Below are 18,909 nucleotides of genomic sequence, written 5' to 3'. Positions count from 1 at the left end.
TGTGTTAGGTCATAGTCAAAAAACCTAAGACTCCAGACAGGGCCATGGTGAACAAGACAGAGGAGGGATGTGGGGCAACTAGAAGCAGATGGACCATGTTCCGTGTCTTTGGTTCCTTCAGAAAAAAACGTAGGTTTAGTGATGGTGTGTCCTATTCAGGAACTGACACATATTTCAGACTCCACATTTTAATACATATCCAGTTCTTTTCTTGGAGAAGGCAATGGCAACCCACTCCAGTACTCTTGCCTGGAAACTCCCATGGATGGAGGAGCCTGGTAGGCTGCAGTCCATGGGGTCGTGAAGAGTCAGACACGACTGAGCAACTTCACTTTCACTTTTCACTTTCATGCATTGGAGAAGGAAATGGCAACCCACTCCAGCGTTCTTGCCTGGAGAATCCCAGGGACGGAGGAGCCTAGTAGGCTGCCATCTATGGGGTCACACAGAGTCGGACACGACTGAAGTGACTTAGCAGCAGCAGCAGTTCTTGTCTAGAAGCTAAAATCTACCTATCTGAAAAGAAGAGTGACTTATAACATGTCACTTCCTGCCTGGAAAGTGACTCCATGGTTACGGTCATAGCTTATTTGGGACAGGGGCAACTGAACCCTGAGATAAAGCCTTGCAATTTCATGATCCTCTTTCCTTTCTGGGGAGTCAATATAATTTCACCTGCAAGCACAGAGACCATGCATAGAGTTGAGATTACCTCAGGAAAATATCTGTAAATGTTGAAGATGTTGAAACCAATCATCAGTTATTCAAAGTTTTGGCCAAAATACCTCTAGGCCATGTCCACAAAGTTAGGGTCTTAGTGAAGCTTAAAGGGACACTGAAGACTGAGAGTGAGAAAATGAAGCTGAGCATGTTGTTACACAGGAACTTGGCTAGTCTGTGAATCTGGCTCTCTAAATTGTGATTTATTGTTTGTTTATTTAATAAACAATTAATAATAATCTTGTTTTTTTTTTGTATACAAAACAATACCAGCTTGAAGGGAGATGTGGAGAGAGCAGATTGATTTGCCAGAATGCTGAAAGCAAACAGGGAATCCATAGCGTCATATTTGTACCCTCGTTAACAAACACTCATTAAATTGCGTATTCCATTCTAAGCACTACTTTGGCTGTATAGGCTCAATATCCAACAAGACCAAGAACCTCTTTCTTCTTGAGTCTGACCTTTTGGTCAAAGTGATAAACAGTACAAACTTAATGATAAGATATTCAATTACATAAGACTTATGTGCAATGAGTGTTAACCAAAATTTCAGAAAAAAAAATACCTGATTGGTAGAAAGAGACATTTATTGGGGGTTTGTTAGGACTGCAGCCTGGAAGACACAGTTTTGAGAAACATTAGAATCATGTTTCCCTAGACTACAAAATGGAGGAATTTGGGGATGCAAAAAAAAAAAAAAAGGAAGGCCATGGTTTTTTCAATAAATTGTGAAAAATTGTAATTGGAGCTTTCATGAAGTAAGGGTGCTTGTAAAGCAAGGATTGATTGGAACTGGAAATGTCTGCATACTTACAAGGGAGAATCTTGAGACTGCGAGGCTATAGGTAAAATATTTTTTTTTAACAACTTTATTTTTAAATTTTTGGTTGCACTGGGTCTTCGTTGCTGTGCGTGGGCTTTTCCTAGCTGCAGTGAGTAGGGACTACTCTTCGTTTCAGTGCTTGGGCTTCTCATTGCGGTGGCTTCTCTTGTTGCAGAGCACAGGCTCTAGGTGGCGCGGGCTTCCATCCTTGCAGGATGTGGGTTCAATAGTTGAGGCGCACCGGCTTAGCTGCTCCCCATAATGTGGGATCTTTCCGGACCAAGGATCAAAGCCCTCTCCCCTGCATTGGCAGGCAGATTCTTATCCACTGAGCCACCAGGCAAGTCCAGTGGCAGAATTTTTAAAACATCTAGTGTCTGCTGTCCAACTGAACTTGCATTTACTCGTTCGCTTTACAGCAAAGCCAATCTACCAACCGGGTTGTGGTGAATGAGAGTACATTGTTAATTGTGGGACATCAAGTGAGGAGAACAGGCAGCTCTAGCTCAAAAGACCCAGACTTCCTGATGGATTTTAGGCAATGGTGTTTGGAGGCAACATTTGGGTTGAGGGGTGCAGCTTGTGGACTTCCTTCTAATTGGTTGGTGTTGAGATAGCTGGGTGATGTTTTGGGAATATTATTGTAGGCATCAAGTAATCAGCATCCTCCACCTGGGTGGGGGGTTTGTTTTTTGTGTCAGTCGCTCACTCGTGTCTGACTCTGCGACCCCATGGACTGTAGCCTGCCAGGCTCTTCTGTCCATGGGATGCTTCAGGCAAGAATACTGGAGTGGGTAGCCATTCTCTTCTCCAGGGAATCTTCCTGACCCAGGGACTGAACCCAGGTCTCGATCAGGTGTCCAAAGTATTGGAGCTTCAGCATTAGTCCTTCCAATGAATATTCAGGGTTGATTTCCTTTAGGATAGATTGGTTTGGTCTCCTTGCTGTCCAAGGGACTCACAAGAGTCTTCTCCAGCACCACAATTGGAAAGTATTCTGGAGAAGGGAATGGCAAACAACTTCAATATTCTTGCCTCGAGAACCCCATGAACAGTAGCCTTTGCCATAAGTAAGTAAAAAATGCAGCATATACAAAACAGCAATACAGGACAATTTAACCACCAGCGTAGACCAGTATAGGACAAGGTACTGTCTTTTAGATATGGTTCAAAGGAAAGGCAGTGATAAAGACTTTTAATTTTACCATTTATTCAGGAAGAGGGAGAAAAGAAAACTTTGTTTAAGGTTTATCTTATTTGTTTACTTAAATTTTTGGCTGTGGTATGTCTTCATTGCTACAGCCTGGCTTTCTCTAGTTGTGGCGAGCAGGGGCTGCTGTCTAGTTGTGGTATACCAGCTTCTCACTGTGCTTCTCAGTGGCTTCTCTCTTGTTTCAGAGCATGGGCTGTAGAGTGCTCGGGCTTCAGCGGCTGTGACTCAGGGGCTTAGTTGCTCCATGGCATATGGGACCTTCTGGGACTAGGAATCGAACTGGTATCCCTTTGGTTGCAAGGTGGATTCTTAACCTCTGGACCACCAGGGAAGTCCCAAGAAAACTTTTTTTCTTTTAAAAATATCTAGGGAATTTCTTGGTGGAATTCTAGTGATTAGGACTCCACACTAGCCCTGCAGGGGCCACAGGTTCGATTCCTAGTTGGGGAATTAAAATCCTGCAAGCTGTGCCAATGGGTCAGTGAATTAAATAAATAAAATAACTGTGACGGGAGAGTTCTGAACTCTACTAAGTGAATGGTGCACGTCAACTACCCTCAAGCCCAAGTCATGCAGAAGGCTCAAGATCATGTGGGAGAGCCTCTAGCTATTTCTACTGCTCTGGTTGTCAGCACTGGGACTTGTCCCTGTATTTGGTCCTCAAGATTATTGGGAGATGCCCTTGCTGGCCTTTTTGGATTGGCCCCTGTGCCCTGTCTGCTTGATCCAGCAGCCCTGCTGTAGAGGGTCTGGGCTACTCTTGGCCAAGGATAGAAGGCAGTCAGCATTGCACTTAAAACACTTTAGAATCAAGAAGGCAACAGTGGAGCTGCATGCAGGGATAGGAGAAAAGTCCCTTCCAACTCCATTTTATTTCGGGTTCCTGTTAGACTGGGTCCATCTTCTATGTTCTTTTCCTAAGGAATTTATCCTATTTTTACTTTTCCTTCATGGAGATTGCTTCCCTGATGGCTCAGATGGTAAAGAATCTGCCTGCATTGCAGGAGACCTGGGTTTGATTCCTGGTGGGGAAGATCCCCTGGAGAAAGGAATGCCTACCCACTCCAGTATTCTTGCCTAGGAAATACCATGGACAGAGGAACCTGGCAGGCTGTGGTCCATGGGGTTGCAAAGAGTTGCACATGACTGAGCAACTAACACTTTCACTAACTGAGGTTACTTAATTTTTACAGTGCCTTTGAGACTGAACAAGCATGGATTACCTAAGTGAAAGTGAAAATGTTAGTCACTCAGTCATGTCCAGCTCTTTGTGACACCATGGACTGTAGTTTACCAGGCTCTTCTGTCCACGGAATTCTCCAGACAACAATATGGGAGTAGGTTGCCATTTCCTTCTCCAGGGGATCTTCCCAACCTAGGGATCAAACCCGGGTCTCCTGCATTGCAGGTAGATTCTTTATCATCTGAGCCTAGGTGGATACATCCCTAATTCAGCAGGGATTTTAAAAAACAAAAAACAAAAACCACATGTCAGTGTTTGTATGAGGAGTGCTTAGAATACGTAATATTAATATTAAACATGTAATATGTTTGTGAGCCTGCGAAAGCTGACTTGCAAGAGAAATAAATTATTAGTTTGGCTTTGCCATAAATAAATGCTAAACATACAAATACAGAATCTTAGGAAACAGGAACATTCCTGCATACACAGAGAAGGTGGCAAAGTATGAAACAGAAGCACATCTTGGAGATAAAGCCACAGCTTCAGTTTCATTTTCTGGCTTTTCGGACTTCACGACCTCTAGCTTAAACTTGGCTAAGATTTTAATTTTTTTTTTTTTTACATGTCACAGTTACTCTCACCTAGAATTATTTCTGCTGCTATATATATATATATATATATAATTTTATTTATTTGTTTATGGCTGTGCTGGGTCTTGATTGCTGCACCGCCTTTTCTCTAGCTGCGGTGAGCCACGACTACTCTTTAGTTGTGCTGCATAGCTTCTCACTGCGGTGGAAATCAAGTTGGTGGCTTTGCCTTCTGCCTATTCATGAGGAGACTCTCCTTGGGCCTGTCTCTTTCCTGACTCAGGAAGGCCTAGGGCGCTACAGTTCTTTTTCACAGGCAAGAGGCAGGCAAAGGATATGGAGTTGGGCAGAGGAGTCTGTTTCAGGAAAGACCCAGAGGGTCCAGTTCCATTTCAAGCCTACCGGTATCTGAAAAGCGACAACATAGCTGATTATAGGAGTGCACACAGAGTATCATTATAATATGCTGTTGTCTCTTTGGATTTGTAGATTTGAGGCCCTCCTTCTGTTTCGCAGGAGGGCCGAGAGGAGCTACTCCACGTTCAAGGTCAGGAGGGGCGGCAGTGAGGAGATACCCCTCGTCCAAGGTAAGGAGCAGCGGCTGCGCTTTGCTGGAGCAGCCGGGAAGAGATACCCCACGTCCATGGTAAGAGAAACCCAAGTAAGACGGTAGGTGTTGCAAGAGGGCATCAGAGGGCAGACACATTGAAACCACAATCACAGAAAACTAGTCAATCTAATCACACAGACCACAGCCTTGTCTAAATGAAACTAAGCCATGCCGTGTGGGGCCACCCACGACAGGTGGTCATGGTGGAGATGTCTGACAGAATGTGGTCCACTGGAGAAGGGAATGGAAAACCACTTCAGTATTCTTGCCCTGAGAACCCCGTGAACAGTATGAAAAGGCAAAATGATAGGATACTGAAAGAGGAACTCCCCAGGTAGGTAGGTGCCCAATATGCTACTGGAGATCAGTGGAGAAATAACTTCAGAAAGAATGAAGGGATGGAGCCAACGCAAAAACAATACCCAGCTGTGGATGTGACTGGTGATAGAAGCAAGGTCCGATGCTATAAAGAGCAATATTGCACAGGAACCTGGAATGTTAGGTCTATGAATCAAGGCAAATTGGAAGTGGTCAAACAGGAGATGGCAAGAGTGAACGTCAACATTCTAGGAATCAGTGAACTGAAATGGACTGGAATGGGTGAATTTAACTCAGATGACCATTATATCTACTACTGCGGGCAGGAATCCCTCAGAAGAAATGGAGTAGCCATCACGGTCAACAAAAGAGTCCGAAATGCAGTACTTGGGTGCAATCTCAAAAACGACAGAATGATCTCTGTTCGTTTCCAAGGCAAACCTTTCAATATCACAGTAATCCAAATCTATGCCCCAACCAGTAATGCTGAAGAAGCTGAAGTTGAATGGTTCTATGCAGACCTACAAGACCTTCCAGAACTAATACCCAAAAAAGATGTCCTTTTCATTATAGGGGGCTGGAATGCAAAAGTAGGAAGTCAAGAAACACCTGGAGTAACAGGCAAATTTGGCCTTGGAATACGGAATGAAGCAGGGCAAAGGCTAATAGAGTTTTGCTGAGAGAATGCACTGGTCATAGCAAATACCCTCTTCCAACAACAGAAGAGAAGACTCTACACATGGACATCACCAGATGGTCAACACCAAAATCAGATTGATTATATTCTTTGCAGCCAAAGATGGAGAAGCTCTATACAGTCAACAAAAACAAGACCAGGTGCTGACTGTGGCTCAGACCATGAACTCCTTATTGCCAAATTCAGGCTGAAATTGAAGAAAGTAGGGAAAACCACTAGACCATTCAGGTATGACCTAAATCAAATCCCTTATGATTATACAGTGGAAGTGAGAAATAGATGTAAGGGCCTAGATCTGATAGATAGAGTGCCTGATGAACTATGGACTGAGGTTCGTGACATTGTACAGGAGACAGGGATCAAGACCATCCCCATGGAAAAGAAATGCAAAAAAGCAAAATGGCTGGCTGGGGAGGCCTTACAAATAGCTGTGAAAAGAAGAGAAGTGAAAATCAAAGGAGAAAACGAAAAATATACCCATCTGAATGCAGAGTTCCAAAGAATAGCAATAAGAGATAAGAAAGCCTTCCTCAGCGAACAATGCAAAGAAATAGAGGAAAACAACAGAATGGGAAAGACTAGAGATCTCTTCAATAATATTAGAGATACCAAGGGAACATTTCATGTAAAGATGGGCTTGATAAAGGACAGAAATGGTATGGACCTAACAGAAGCAGAAGATATTAAGAAAAGGTGGCAAGAATACACAGAAGAACTGTACAAAAAAGATCTTCACGACCAAGATAATCAAAATGGTGTGATCACTGGCCTAGAGCCAGACATCCTGGAATGGGAAGTCAAGTGGGCCTTAGAAAGCATCACTATGAACAAAGCTAGTGGAGGTGATGGAATTCCAGTTGAGCTATTTCAAATCCTGAAAGATGATGCTGTGAAAGTGCTGCACTCAATATGCCAGCAAATTTGGAAAACTCAGCAGTGGCCACAGGACTGGAAAAGGTCAGCTTTCATTCCAATCCCAAAGAAAGGCAATGCCAAAGAATGCTCAAACTACCGCACAATTGTACTCATCTCACACGCTAGTAAAGTAATGCTCAATTGAGCATAAAAGCCAGGCTTCAGCAATACATGAACCATGAACTTCCATGTTCAAGCTGGTTTCAGAAAAGGCAGAGGAACCAGAGTTCAAATTGCCAGCATTCACTGGATCACAGAAAAATCAAGAGAGTTCCAGAAAAATATCTATTTCTGTTTTATTGACTATACCAAAGCCTTTGACTGTGTGGATCACAATAAAGTGTGGAAAATTCTGAAAGAGATGGGAATACCAGACCACCCAACCTGCCTCTTGAGACACCTATATGCAGGTCAGGAAGCAACAGTTAGAACTGGACATGGAACAACAGACTGCTTCCAAATAGGAAAAGGAGTACGTCAAGGCTGTATATTGTCACCCTGCTTGTTTAACTTATATGCAGAGTACATCATGAGAAACGCTGGGCTGGAAGAAGCACAGGCTGGAATCAAGATTGCCGGAGAAATATCAATAACCTCAGATATGCAGATGACACCGCCCTTATGGCAGAAAGTGAAGAGGAACTGAAAAGCCTCTTGATGAAAGTGAAAGAGGAGAGTGAAAAAGTTGGCTTAAAACTCAACATTCAGAAAACGAAGATCATGGCATCTGATCCCATCACTTCATGGCAGTTAGATGGGGAAACAGTGGAAACAGTGTCAGACTTTATTTTGGGGGGCTCCAAAATCACTGCAGATGGTGATTTCAGCCATGAAATTAAAAGACGCTTAGTCCTTGGAAGGAAAGTTATGACCAACCTAGATAGCTTATTCAAAAGCAGAGACATTACTTTGCCAACAAAGGTCCATCTAGTCAAGGCTATGGTTTTTCTAGTAATCACGTATGGATGTGAGAGTTGGACTGTGAAGAAAGCTGAGCGCCGAAGAATTGATGCTTTTGAACTATGGTGTTGGAGGAGACTCTTGACAGTCCCTTGGACTGCAAGGAGATCCAATCAGTCCATCCTAAAGGAGATCAGTCCTGGGATTTCTTTGGGAGGAATGATGCTAAAGCTGAAACTCCAGTACTTTGGCCACCTCATGCGAAGAGTTGACTCATTGGGAAAGACTCTGATGCTGGGAGGGATTGAGGGCAGGAGGAGAAGGGGACGACAGAGGATGAGATGGCTGGATGGCATCACTGACTCGATGGACGTGAGTCTCAGTGAACTCGGGGAGTTGGTGATGGACAGGGAGGCCTGGCGTGCTGTGATTCATGGGGTCGCAAAGAGTCGGACACGACGAGCGGGTGAACTGAACTGAAACTTTCTGTGAATTTCCTAGACTGCTCTATAGAAATCAGAGTACATCCCTTGTAAAAGCAAGCAAAACCCCGCCCCATCGTTGGAGCCTGAGAGCTTGGTTTCCCTCAGCTTGTGGAAAAAAAGGGAAGTGAGTTCTGCTCTGACCAGAGCCAAGTGTGGGGGCAGCAGAAACTACATCACCCAGAAGTCTGTACGGTGCGAGGCGGCTGTGACTGAGCCAGTGAAAGCTTAGGAGAGGCGGGCGTATGTGCGTGCGCACTGCGTTAGGGCGGGACTTCCGGCGTTTTCTCTCGTAGTCTTTTGGAGGCTCTTCGGCTGTTCACCAGCTACGGGCCTTACCTTAGCCTGCTGAGGGGTGAGGTTACCTAACGGAAAAGCGGGAGGAGACAAGTTGTCCCCGCTATTCAGAATCGGCCCTTTGAGCCCGTAGTTGTCGGCGGTGTCCTCCTACCTGCCCCACTCGCCGCATCTCCTGGCCCAGCTCTTCCCTCCGGCCAGTGACCGAGGTCGGCGCAGGTGGGTGCTGTGTCTCCCGGGCCCCCACCTGGCCCGACTCCGAGTCCCAGATCCTGGGGGAAGGGTGCCCGTTCAGGTCCCTGCCGGTGAGCCCCAGAGTCCAGAACTGAGGGCGGCCTTGTGAGGGGTCGCCCTTCAGCTAGTGGGCTGGGGTGAGGGAGAGAGTTCCCTCTTGGGCGACGGTGCAGGGCTTGCAGGTCCTCCCCTAGTCGGCAGCCTTGGGGAAACTTGGGGTCACCTTTTTCTGGGACAGAAGGGAACGGAGTGCCTCACCTGAAATGGCAACCTGAGCAGGTGCGAGCCATGGAAGGTTGTTGTGAAGGAGGTGGGACTGGGAGAACCGTGTCTAGAGTTAGAAGTTGGGAGAAAAGAATGCGAATGGAGGCAGGAAGAGTGGGAGGTGCTATAGACCCCAGGAGAATTTGGGGAGAGGCTGGGCCAGGGAGGTAGCGGGACATTGGAGATGGGATAAGACTCTGGGTAGGTTTCTTCAGTAGAGTCTACAGGACTTTCTGATGCTCCATGTGTGGCCAGGAGGATGTGGACTGGCCCAGCATGGCGTGGGAATCAGATTGAGGAGGGGGGTCATAAGCTTGTTGCCTGAGATGGGCCCTGTGGTGAGGGAGGGGAGGGCTTAGAGTAGGAGGGCAGGACGTGAATGCTGGGTGCCGGCATCCCTGATGCTCCTTCCAGGAAAGAGCATACCTGTCTGAGGAGGGATTCTGGCCTGTGTCTTCAGGGTAAAGAGCTTCACGTCTGTGGAGCCTGTTGTGGGTGCTGGAGTGGATTCTCCACTGGCAAGCTCTACCGACCCTCACTGCCTCCCCAATGGAAGGAGGGAAAGATCAACCAGGCTGATGGGGCCAGTGGGTCCTAGACCCACCTCACCCCTCACCTCACCCCTCAGGGCAGGAGGGATGAGACTCTGCTTCAGTCAAGGGCTCCCAGCAAGCTCCCTTTTGAGGATTATTTACTGAGTAGGCCTGCTTGCTGAATGGGCTAGTAGCTGACCTGCCTGCTCAGCCCCTCCCAATGACTCATTAACTTAAGAATGTATGAAAATTAACCAAGAATTAATCAATATTCCTCTAAATACACACACAGGCAGTTAGAAATGAACCTGTTCACTCAGTTAAATCTTTGTAAACACTTTGTAATTGGCTTGTCATTGCTTTGCCTCTATATATTTGCTTACAAGGTAAAGTTTTATGTATGACATATTCTGAGATCCTAAAAAAATATGAAGACCCCAAATTTCAAGACTATACCACTTCAATTGCCTGAAAATACGTATAAAACTATTGTTCTTATGGACAGTCATAGCTGATACATGGTATGTCCTCCTTACATTAGATACCAATATGAGTCTTCTGAGGTTGGAATAATTCTTATCTTCAGTAGAATTTTCTTTTGCCTGAAGTTCAGGGAGGCTCAGTCCTTCTCCAGGGACACTTGGTAAGAAGCAGTACTGTTTGCTGACATGCTCAGTCGTGTCCGACTCCTCGCGACCCCATGGACTATACAGTCCGTGGAATTCTCCAGGCCAGGATACTGGAGTGGGTACCCTTTCGCTTCTCCAGGGGATCTTCCCAACCCAGGAATCAAACTAGGGTCTTCTGTGTTATAGGCGGATTCTTTACCAACTGAGCTATCAGGGAAGCCTGAGCTTAGACTGATAGGCAGAGGTCCTGTTACACCAGGGCCAGGAAGAGGTGGAGGTCCAACTCTGCTGTAGGATTCTAGCACTGTTGTCCACGTCTCATGACGTCTTTCTTCCCCCAGGGCCCCATGGCAGTGGTAGAGATGCTCATGAGTCCTGTACAGGTGAGTCATAATTATCAATCTGATAGTTTTATCATCCTGATATATATGCCCTTGAGGAATGGCAGTGTCGCAAGGCTTCTATCCCTGTTTTCTGTCTTGCATCTGTAGACCATGTGCTCTCACCATGCCCAGAATCCTATATTTAGTCCTGTGTTATATATTTGTCAGCAGTTTCATTGCTGATAGCTGATGGGGGAAGGTGTGGCAGGGAGCCCTGGCCACAGGATTTAAAATGTCCAGACAGTTGCTCATGATACTGAGGTGGAATATGCAGGGAACTGTTGGTTCTGTCGTATCTGGTGAGAATGGGGTGCTGGGACAGGGGTGCACAGGTATCAGGTATCAGGCCTGAGGTCCTGGTTCTCTAACCCTCAGGTTGAGGGCAGGTAGGGAAGGTTTGAAGCAGAGCAGGAAGGTGCCATGTCTCCGATTTTAATAGGCTCCCTGTGACTGCAGAGTAGAAGACAGACTAGGTGTGCATGAAGGCTGGGAGGTATGAGGGGAATTTCTGCCATCATCCGTGTGCGTGTTTGTGGGGGCTACACCTGAGTGGTGGCTGTGAAGGTAGGCATAGAGCTGCCCAGGTTGTTTTTGTTTTGTTTTGTTTTAATGTTGTTTATATTTTAAATTGAATATATTTTATCATATTTTATATTTTAAATTTTATATTTATCATGTATTTTAAATATTATATATTTAGGTGGTTTACAATGATGTGTTGTCCATATTTTATGTAATGGAGAATGAAGTACTCAAGGAGGTAGGCTGATAGGAAGAATCAGGGAAGACCCCAGGTTTCTGGCTTCATTAGGAAGGATGGATACCTCATCAGCTAAAATGAGGAAGCAGCTCTAGTTGTAGGGAGAATTTCCAAATGGAATAAGAAGAGTTAGTTTTTGTCCATGTCACAGATGTTCCAGAGATTCCCAAGGGGAGGTTTCCCAGAGTTGTCAGGAAGGTGCAATCCCACAAGTGAGATGCAGTGAGGAGGAGAGTGAACAGTTGGCCCTGAGCCCTGGCACTGAGCTTATAAAGACAAGGACAGATCTGAGTTTTTCTGAGGGTCAGCATCTGGAGGAGGGACCCCAGGGAATCACTTTTACACAGAGTCTGAGTTTCACAGGAAGGATCCAAGGTGGAGACAGCCATGGCATAGGATCCTTGGGTTGGACTAAGCTGCAGGTAATATTTAGGCAGTATCATTTCTAGTTGGTGTTAGGGATGCCATTAGAGGACAAGGAGTGAGGATGAAGGGCCTGAGTAGTAGGTCTCTGGGTTGGATACCTGGCTGGTGGTGATGGGCATCACCAAGACAGATGAGGAAGCAAAGTGTCTGTGTGACAGCAGAGTGTAGGTGTGAGAAAGTCTTCAGGCCAGTGCAGACAGGAGATGGATGTTGAGGATGGAAAAGGAATTAGCTGAGAGAGTCTCTAGACCTAGGGTGCAGTGGGAATGTGACTGGGGAGGTCTGTGTGCCTGGGCTTCACGTGAAGAGAGAGGAAGGTGTTGACTGCTTGTGGGACAGTCCTTGCAGTGCAGAAGAGGGCAAGAGCTAAGGGGATATGAGGTCTCATGTAGGTGGGATGGCTAGAGAGGAAGCAAAAAACAGGGCCCTGTGGGGAGACCTTCTGGGGTGTGCCTCCAAGGCTTGGGGTGGGCCCTGGCCTTAGAGGATTTGGTGTTCAGGGGCAGGATTGGCTGCATTAAATGTTGGATGCATTTGCCATTCAGTGCCTGGACTCCGTGTGCAGAGCAGCCCGTAAGGAGGTGGAGGGAGTGTCTGCGGTGTCTGGGGTGCGGTGGGTGTGGCGCTGTCACCATGGAGCGGTCAGAGTTGTCAGGAAGGTGCGGTCCTACAAGTGAGGTGCAGCGAGGAGGAGAGTGAATGGTTGGCCCTGAGCCCTGGCACTGGGCTTATAAAGACAAGGACACATCTGAGTTTGTTTGAGGGTCAGCATCTGTGGGAGGGACCCCAGGGAAATTGTCCAGCAGGAGAGGGGTAGGGCCATGCATGGCAGTCCACAGCCTACATGGTGGTTTGTTTTCTGCTGTGTACTGGACACAGGGATCCATGGTCATGAGGAGAGAGCAGGCACTGATGCCCTTAGGACGTATCTTGAGGGTGGGACGTGTGGGAGGAGGCTGAGTGGGGACAGATGCGTAGGGGGAGGGTGAAGGTCCTGGAGAGGGATGTGCATCAGTGGTTGTACCCAGAGGATATTAACTTGTGGAAGTGAGTGAGTGGGGATGAGTGGTGATACAGAGAGGCCGATGACATTTCAAGAAAGTTTCATCGCTTACATTTCCCGAAAGGAGGCACACTGTGTAACCCAGGGTCATGTGGGGAATCACCATACTTGGTTAGCAGGTGCAAGCACCGGTTTGGGGAAACCAGTGGTCAGAGCCTTTTTTGGATTTTCAGGGGAAATGTGGGGAGGGTTGGACAGAAGGCTTAGGGATGAATAGTTTGGATAATTCTGTGTACCTGGAGTACGGGAGCTGTCTCTAGCTGTCTGGTACCTGGCTCTGGACTGATTTAGGGCAGGGGAAATACTGATCTGGTGAGTGCGAGTTAGTTCAGGAGTTGGTTCAGAGTATGAACTCTGGAAGCAAGGGAGATGTGAACAAATTTGGCCTTAAGTTTAGCCCTGTAATTAATGGATGGCAAATAGATAAATACAGAATCCACAAAACTAAGTTAAAACAGGAAGCTGTTCATGAACCAGACACTTTTGATTTTGGCAGGACTGTGTGGTCTTCGAGGACGTGGCTGTATATTTCTCCCAGGAGGAGTGGGGCCTCCTTGATGAAACTCAGAGACACTTGTACCATGCTGTGATGACAGAGAACTTGGCACTCGTGACCTCCCTGGGTAAGCTCTGCACACTCACCCAGTGTTCTGGGCTGCACTCTGTTCTACCCCTTTTCCCAGGGGCAGCTCTGTGACCCCCACATTGAGGCCTTCCTTTCCTGGTTTCCTGGTACATGTGCTGTTGGTGCTGGGGCTGGACCACGTGTACAGGGTCACTGTTCTCCTTGCAGAGCCCTATCTCTTCCATTCTGAGAACTTGCACGACAGGACTCAGGAGTCAGAAATCTAAATTTTATCTGAGACCCCCTCTGACCTGGCTTGTCCCTGGTAGGTGATCAGACTAGATGCTTGGACTCTTGTTGCCCCAGGCTTTCCCCTCCTCTTGCTGGCATTTCTTTCAGGCACCAACCAAGATACAAATTTTGGGACCATTATTGCTTCTGCAGTCTCTCCTATGAAGCTGTTAGAATTTTAGCATGTCAGACGCCCTGTGTTGAATTTCTGGACATATGCTGGCCCCTCCTTTTTCTGTCTTTCATGTAGGACTGGCATCTTTCTGATGCCACATCAGTGCTCACCTGGTGCAGGAGGGAGGACCCTGGGTGCTTGATAATGTGGTCATTACTGCATCTATGGCAGAAGATGCTCAGAATTACCCGAGCTCAGTGTGAGGGCCTGGGAAATGGTGCCATGTCAGAACTGGGATCTTGTTCTGTGTTCACCATTGATTGATGCTATGACCGCTGGCCATACCTCATTTCTTCCTTTTCTTCTCAATTTTTATTTCTTCTGTCACCCTCCAGCCATACCTTTGTGACCCTCACTTGTCACATGTTCCATATCACTGCTTTATATATAAGATGTCCTGAGGTCTGCATGTATATATCCTTAAATAGTGCTAGAACTTTAGCATCTCCTTTGTATCTGATGTTTCAAGATCTGGGCACCATCTTTGTTATAGGGCTCACCTGTCACCCATAGCCATGGGTGTGGTGGAGGCCCCTTGCAGAGGACTGATTTGGAGGCATGCTGTAGTCTGAATGTTCGTGTCTCCACACATTCCATATGTTGAAAACTTAATGCCCAAGGTGGCAGTATTAGGAGATGGGGTCTTTGGGGTGATTAGGTCATGAAGGCAGAGCCTTTAAGAATGAGGTTAATGCCCTTTTGAAAGGGGACCCCACTGAGGCTTCCCTGGTGGTCCAATGGTCAAGACTTCGCATTTCCCATGCAGAGTGCCTGAGTTAGATTCCTGTTGAAGGAACTAAGCTCCCACATGATACGCAGCTCAGCCCAAAAGATTAAAGGAAAAAAAATGGAGGAGACTGCACAGAGCTTCCAGGCTCCTTCCACCATGTGTGAGGACACGATGAGAAGTCTGTGACCTAGAAAAATGCATATGGGTCTCTGGGTTCCATCCTCTAGAAATGTGAGAAATAAACTTCTGTTCATTATAAGCCAGTCAGCTTATAATTTTATCACAGCATCCCGAATGGACTGAAAGAGTAACTCTTCCTTCAGTCTTTACCTGTTGACAGGACTGTGGGAGCTCCCCAGGTCCATCTCTGCACAGCAGATCTTCTTCTCTCTGGCTCTGATCTTGGGTGTGTGTGACAGACATATTTTTGATGGGGCTGTCCTTTCCATCAAAGTCAACATGCACTTTACCAGCATCTATCTGGTTACAGGTTGTTGTCATGGAGCCCAAGGTGAGGAGGCCTCTTCTGAGCAAGGTGTTTCTATAGAGATGTCAGAGGTCAGGACTGCAAAGCCAGATCCATCCTCCAGGAAGGCCCAGTCCAGTGACATGTGTGGCCCACTCTCCAGAGACCTTTTACCCCTGCCTGAGCATGACAGAATGTACCCTGATGAAGGACTGTACATTTGTGGAGCAGACCTTTTCCAGCACCAGAAGGAGAGTAGAGACAAACTTTGCAGAAGGGCTGAGGGGCAGCCTTCATTTGTGACCAACAGCAGTGTTCACACAGGAGAGAGGACCTTGACCTGCAGCAGAGATGGGAAGCCCTTCCCAGGCAGCACAGGCCTTCTGCAGCAGCTGGCCCCTCGTGGTGTGGGGCAGCCACATGGGGACACTGAGTGCCAGGAGGCCTTTGGTCATGAACAAAGTGGTTACAGGTGCACTCAGTGTGGGAAAGCCTTCAGCCGAAAACAGATACTTGTTGAGCACCAAAAAATCCACACTGGAGTAAGGCCTCATGAGTGCAGCATATGCGGGATGGCCTTCATTAGAAAATTTCACCTTGTTCAGCACCAGAGAATCCACACTGGAGAAAGACCTTTTCGGTGTGGTGAATGTGGGAAATGTTTTAGGTACAACTCCACGCTCATTAGTCATCAGCGAGTTCACACTGGATTAAGGCCTTATGAGTGCAGCAAATGTGGGGAATTCTTCAAGTACAATGCCAACTTCATGAAACATCAGAGAAAGCACAATGGAGAAAGGCCTTTTGAGTGCAGAGAATGTGGAAAATTCTTTAGGTATAACTATAGACTGATAAGACATGGGAGAGTTCACACTGGAGAAACTCCTTATAAGTGCATTGAATGTGGGAAGTTTTTCAGGTACAGCTCCACATTCATTAGACATCAGAGAGTTCATACTGCAGAAAAGCCTTATAAGTGTAATGAATGTGGGAAATTCTTTAGGTACAATTCCACACTCATTAAACACCAGAGAGTTCATACTGGAGAAAGGCCTTACGAGTGCAGTGAATGTGGAAAATTTTTTAGGTACACGTCCACCCTCATTAGACACCAGAGAGTACATACTGTAGAAAGGCCTTATGAGTGCAGCTTGTGTGGGGAATACTTTAAGTACAAAGCCAAACTTATTAAACATTGGCAAAATCACACCGGAGAAAGGCCTTATGAGTGCAGTGAATGTGGGAAGGCCTTTAGGTACCACTGCAGACTCATTAGACATAAGAGAGTTCACAGTGGAGAGCGGCCTTATGAGTGCAGTGAATGTGGGAAATTCTTTCGGTACAACTCCAACCTCATTAAACATTGGAGAAATCACACTGGAGAGAGGCCTTACGAGTGCAGAGAATGTGGGAAAGCCTTTAGCCACAAGCATATACTTGTTGAGCACCAGAAGATCCACACTGGAGAAAGAGCTTACGAGTGCAGCACATGTCACAAAGCCTTCATTCGGAAGTCCCACCTTGCTCATCACCGGAAGATTCACACCGAAGACACTACGAGCGCTGTGAATGTGGGGAACTCTTTAGATACAACTCCAACCTCATGAAGCAGAGAGTTCAGTGGTAGAGACCTTATGAAGGGACTTGCTGTATAGCACAGGAAACTATATTCAATACCGTGTAATAAGTTATAATGGAAAAGAATCTGGGAAAGAATTTTATATATAAACTGAATCACTTTTATATATGCCTGAAACACTGTAAATCAACTATACTTCAATTAAAAAACAAAATACCATATAAGTACAGAAGCTATGGTAAATGAGGTACTACTCCAAACTCCTAACTCGTAGGTGCTGGAGAAGCCCCTATGAGTTATGTTGGGCTATGTTCACTTCTGAGTACAGCAAACATGGAAAGTTGTTTTGGTACAGCTGCCCACTTTAGACATCAGGAGTTCATACCAGAGGCAAACCTTTTCAGTGAATGTAAGTTTTTAGCTTAAACTCCAGCCCGATTACACATCAGTGATTTCACAATGGAGAAAGGCCTTAGTGCAGCAGTTATGGACATATGTTCTGCCAAAACTTCGACCTCATTCAGCACCAAAAAGTTCACACCAGAGGGAGTATTGCAAATGGGGCAAGATGAGCAAGTTGCTCTAATCTATCCCTGAGAACATCTTTTTTTTGATGGTGTAAAATATATCTAACAATGCTGGGCTTCCCTGGTAGCTCAGCTGGTAAAGAATCCACCTGTAATACAGGAGACCCCGATTTGATTCCTGGGTTGGGAAGCTATGCTAGGGAAGAGATAGGCTGCCCACTCCAGTATTCTTGGGCTTCCCTGGTGGATCAGCTGGTAAAGGATCTGCCTGCAATGCAGGAGACCTGGGTTCAATCCCTGGGTTGAGAAAATCCACTGGAGAAGGGAAAAGCTACTCACTCCAGTATTCTGGCCTGGAAAATTCTATGGACTGTATAGTCCATGGGGTCGCAAAAGAGTTGGTCATGACTGAGCGACTTTAGGGCTTCTCTGATAGCTCAGTTGGTAAAGAATCCGCCTGCAATGCAGGAGACCCTGGTTCGATTCCTGGGTCAGAAGGATCTGCTGGAGAAGAGAGAAGCTACCCACTCCAGTATTCTGGCCTGGAGAATTCCATGGACTGTATAGTCCATGAGGCTGCAAAGAGTCAGACACAACTGAGCAACTTTCACTTTCATATGTAACAAAATTTACCCTCTTACCTTTTAATGTTCGGTGTACTGTGTTTAAAAATTAATAGCTAGTTTCCAGAATTCTTTTTCATCTTGCAAAAATAAAACTCTGTACCCCTTAAACAACATCTCTCTCTTCTCCCTCCCTACCCTACCTGTCTACCTCTGTTTTACATTCTTGTCTATGAATTTGATTATTCTGGATACTTTGCATAAGTGTAATCATACATTTTTTTCATCTCTTTGCAGCTGGTTTATTTAGCTTAGAATAATGTCCCCATGTTGAAACATTTGTCAGCATTTTCTTCTGTCTTGAGAAGGAATCAGAATTGACCTGCCTAAAACATGAGGAAGGGTGCTGATTGTCAATACAAGTTTGTCTGATATGATAACATTTAGAGAAACAAGAGATCCTGATTTTGTATGGAACATATATTAATAGCTTTACTGAGGTATTGGCATACTCAATTTCATTTATTAAAATTGTAAACTGTATTTTCACATAGGTGTACACAGTGGGACTATCACCAAAGTTGTGAAAATGAACATGTCCATTACTTACAGAGTTTCCATTTGCACCAACCCTACCCAAGTTGCCATCTCCAGGTAGACATTGTAGTTTACATTTTCTAGAATTTTATATAAAAGAAATCCTACAGGTATTCTTATATGAATTTTCACTAAGTTCATAACTATATTTTTTATTATATGTGTGCAAAGGAATGATATCAAATAAAAATAAGCAAGGCTTTCTTATGTATTAGAGGTGCATTGTTTGTAAGCAAATGTGGATGGTTTTGTTGTTGTTGTTCTATCACTGAGAAAATGTTATTTAAAGTGGGAACTGAAGTTGAAACTAAACTGAAATTGAGTTTTGTATGAATTTTTTATGAATAAAAAATTTTGAACCTTTTGCATCATA

General features: G+C 45.7%; 1 protein-coding gene across 1 annotated transcript; it reads left to right on the top strand.

Annotated features, from left to right (window-relative positions):
- Window positions 1-8,721: 8,721 nt before the first annotated feature.
- LOC129631399 (zinc finger protein 548-like) lies at window positions 8,722-18,909 on the top strand. Its single transcript, XM_055552367.1, has 4 exons — window positions 8,722-8,970; window positions 10,753-10,794; window positions 13,540-13,666; window positions 15,295-18,909. The coding sequence occupies exons 2-4, from the start codon at window positions 10,759-10,761 to the stop codon at window positions 16,875-16,877; spliced, it is 1,746 nt and encodes a 581-aa protein (XP_055408342.1). The 5' UTR covers window positions 8,722-8,970; window positions 10,753-10,758; the 3' UTR covers window positions 16,878-18,909.

The sequence above is a fragment of the Bubalus kerabau genome, chromosome 17 (assembly GCF_029407905.1).
Source record: "Bubalus kerabau isolate K-KA32 ecotype Philippines breed swamp buffalo chromosome 17, PCC_UOA_SB_1v2, whole genome shotgun sequence".
NCBI lineage: Eukaryota > Metazoa > Chordata > Mammalia > Artiodactyla > Bovidae > Bubalus > Bubalus kerabau.
Note: the sequence above shows the minus strand (reverse complement) of the source record. Positions and strands in the feature narration are given on the sequence as shown.

What these genes read in the sequence shown, in the direction of transcription:
- LOC129631399 (XM_055552367.1), top strand. Translation starts at nt 10,759, where the DNA reads ATGGCAGTGGTAGAGATGCTCATGAGTCCTGTACAG. An exon ending in TGCTCATGAGTCCTGTACAG is followed by an intron (nt 10,795 to 13,539) that starts GTGAGTCATAAT and finishes TGATTTTGGCAG; the next exon opens with GACTGTGTGGTCTTCGAGGA. An exon ending in GGCACTCGTGACCTCCCTGG is followed by an intron (nt 13,667 to 15,294) that starts GTAAGCTCTGCA and finishes ATCTGGTTACAG; the next exon opens with GTTGTTGTCATGGAGCCCAA.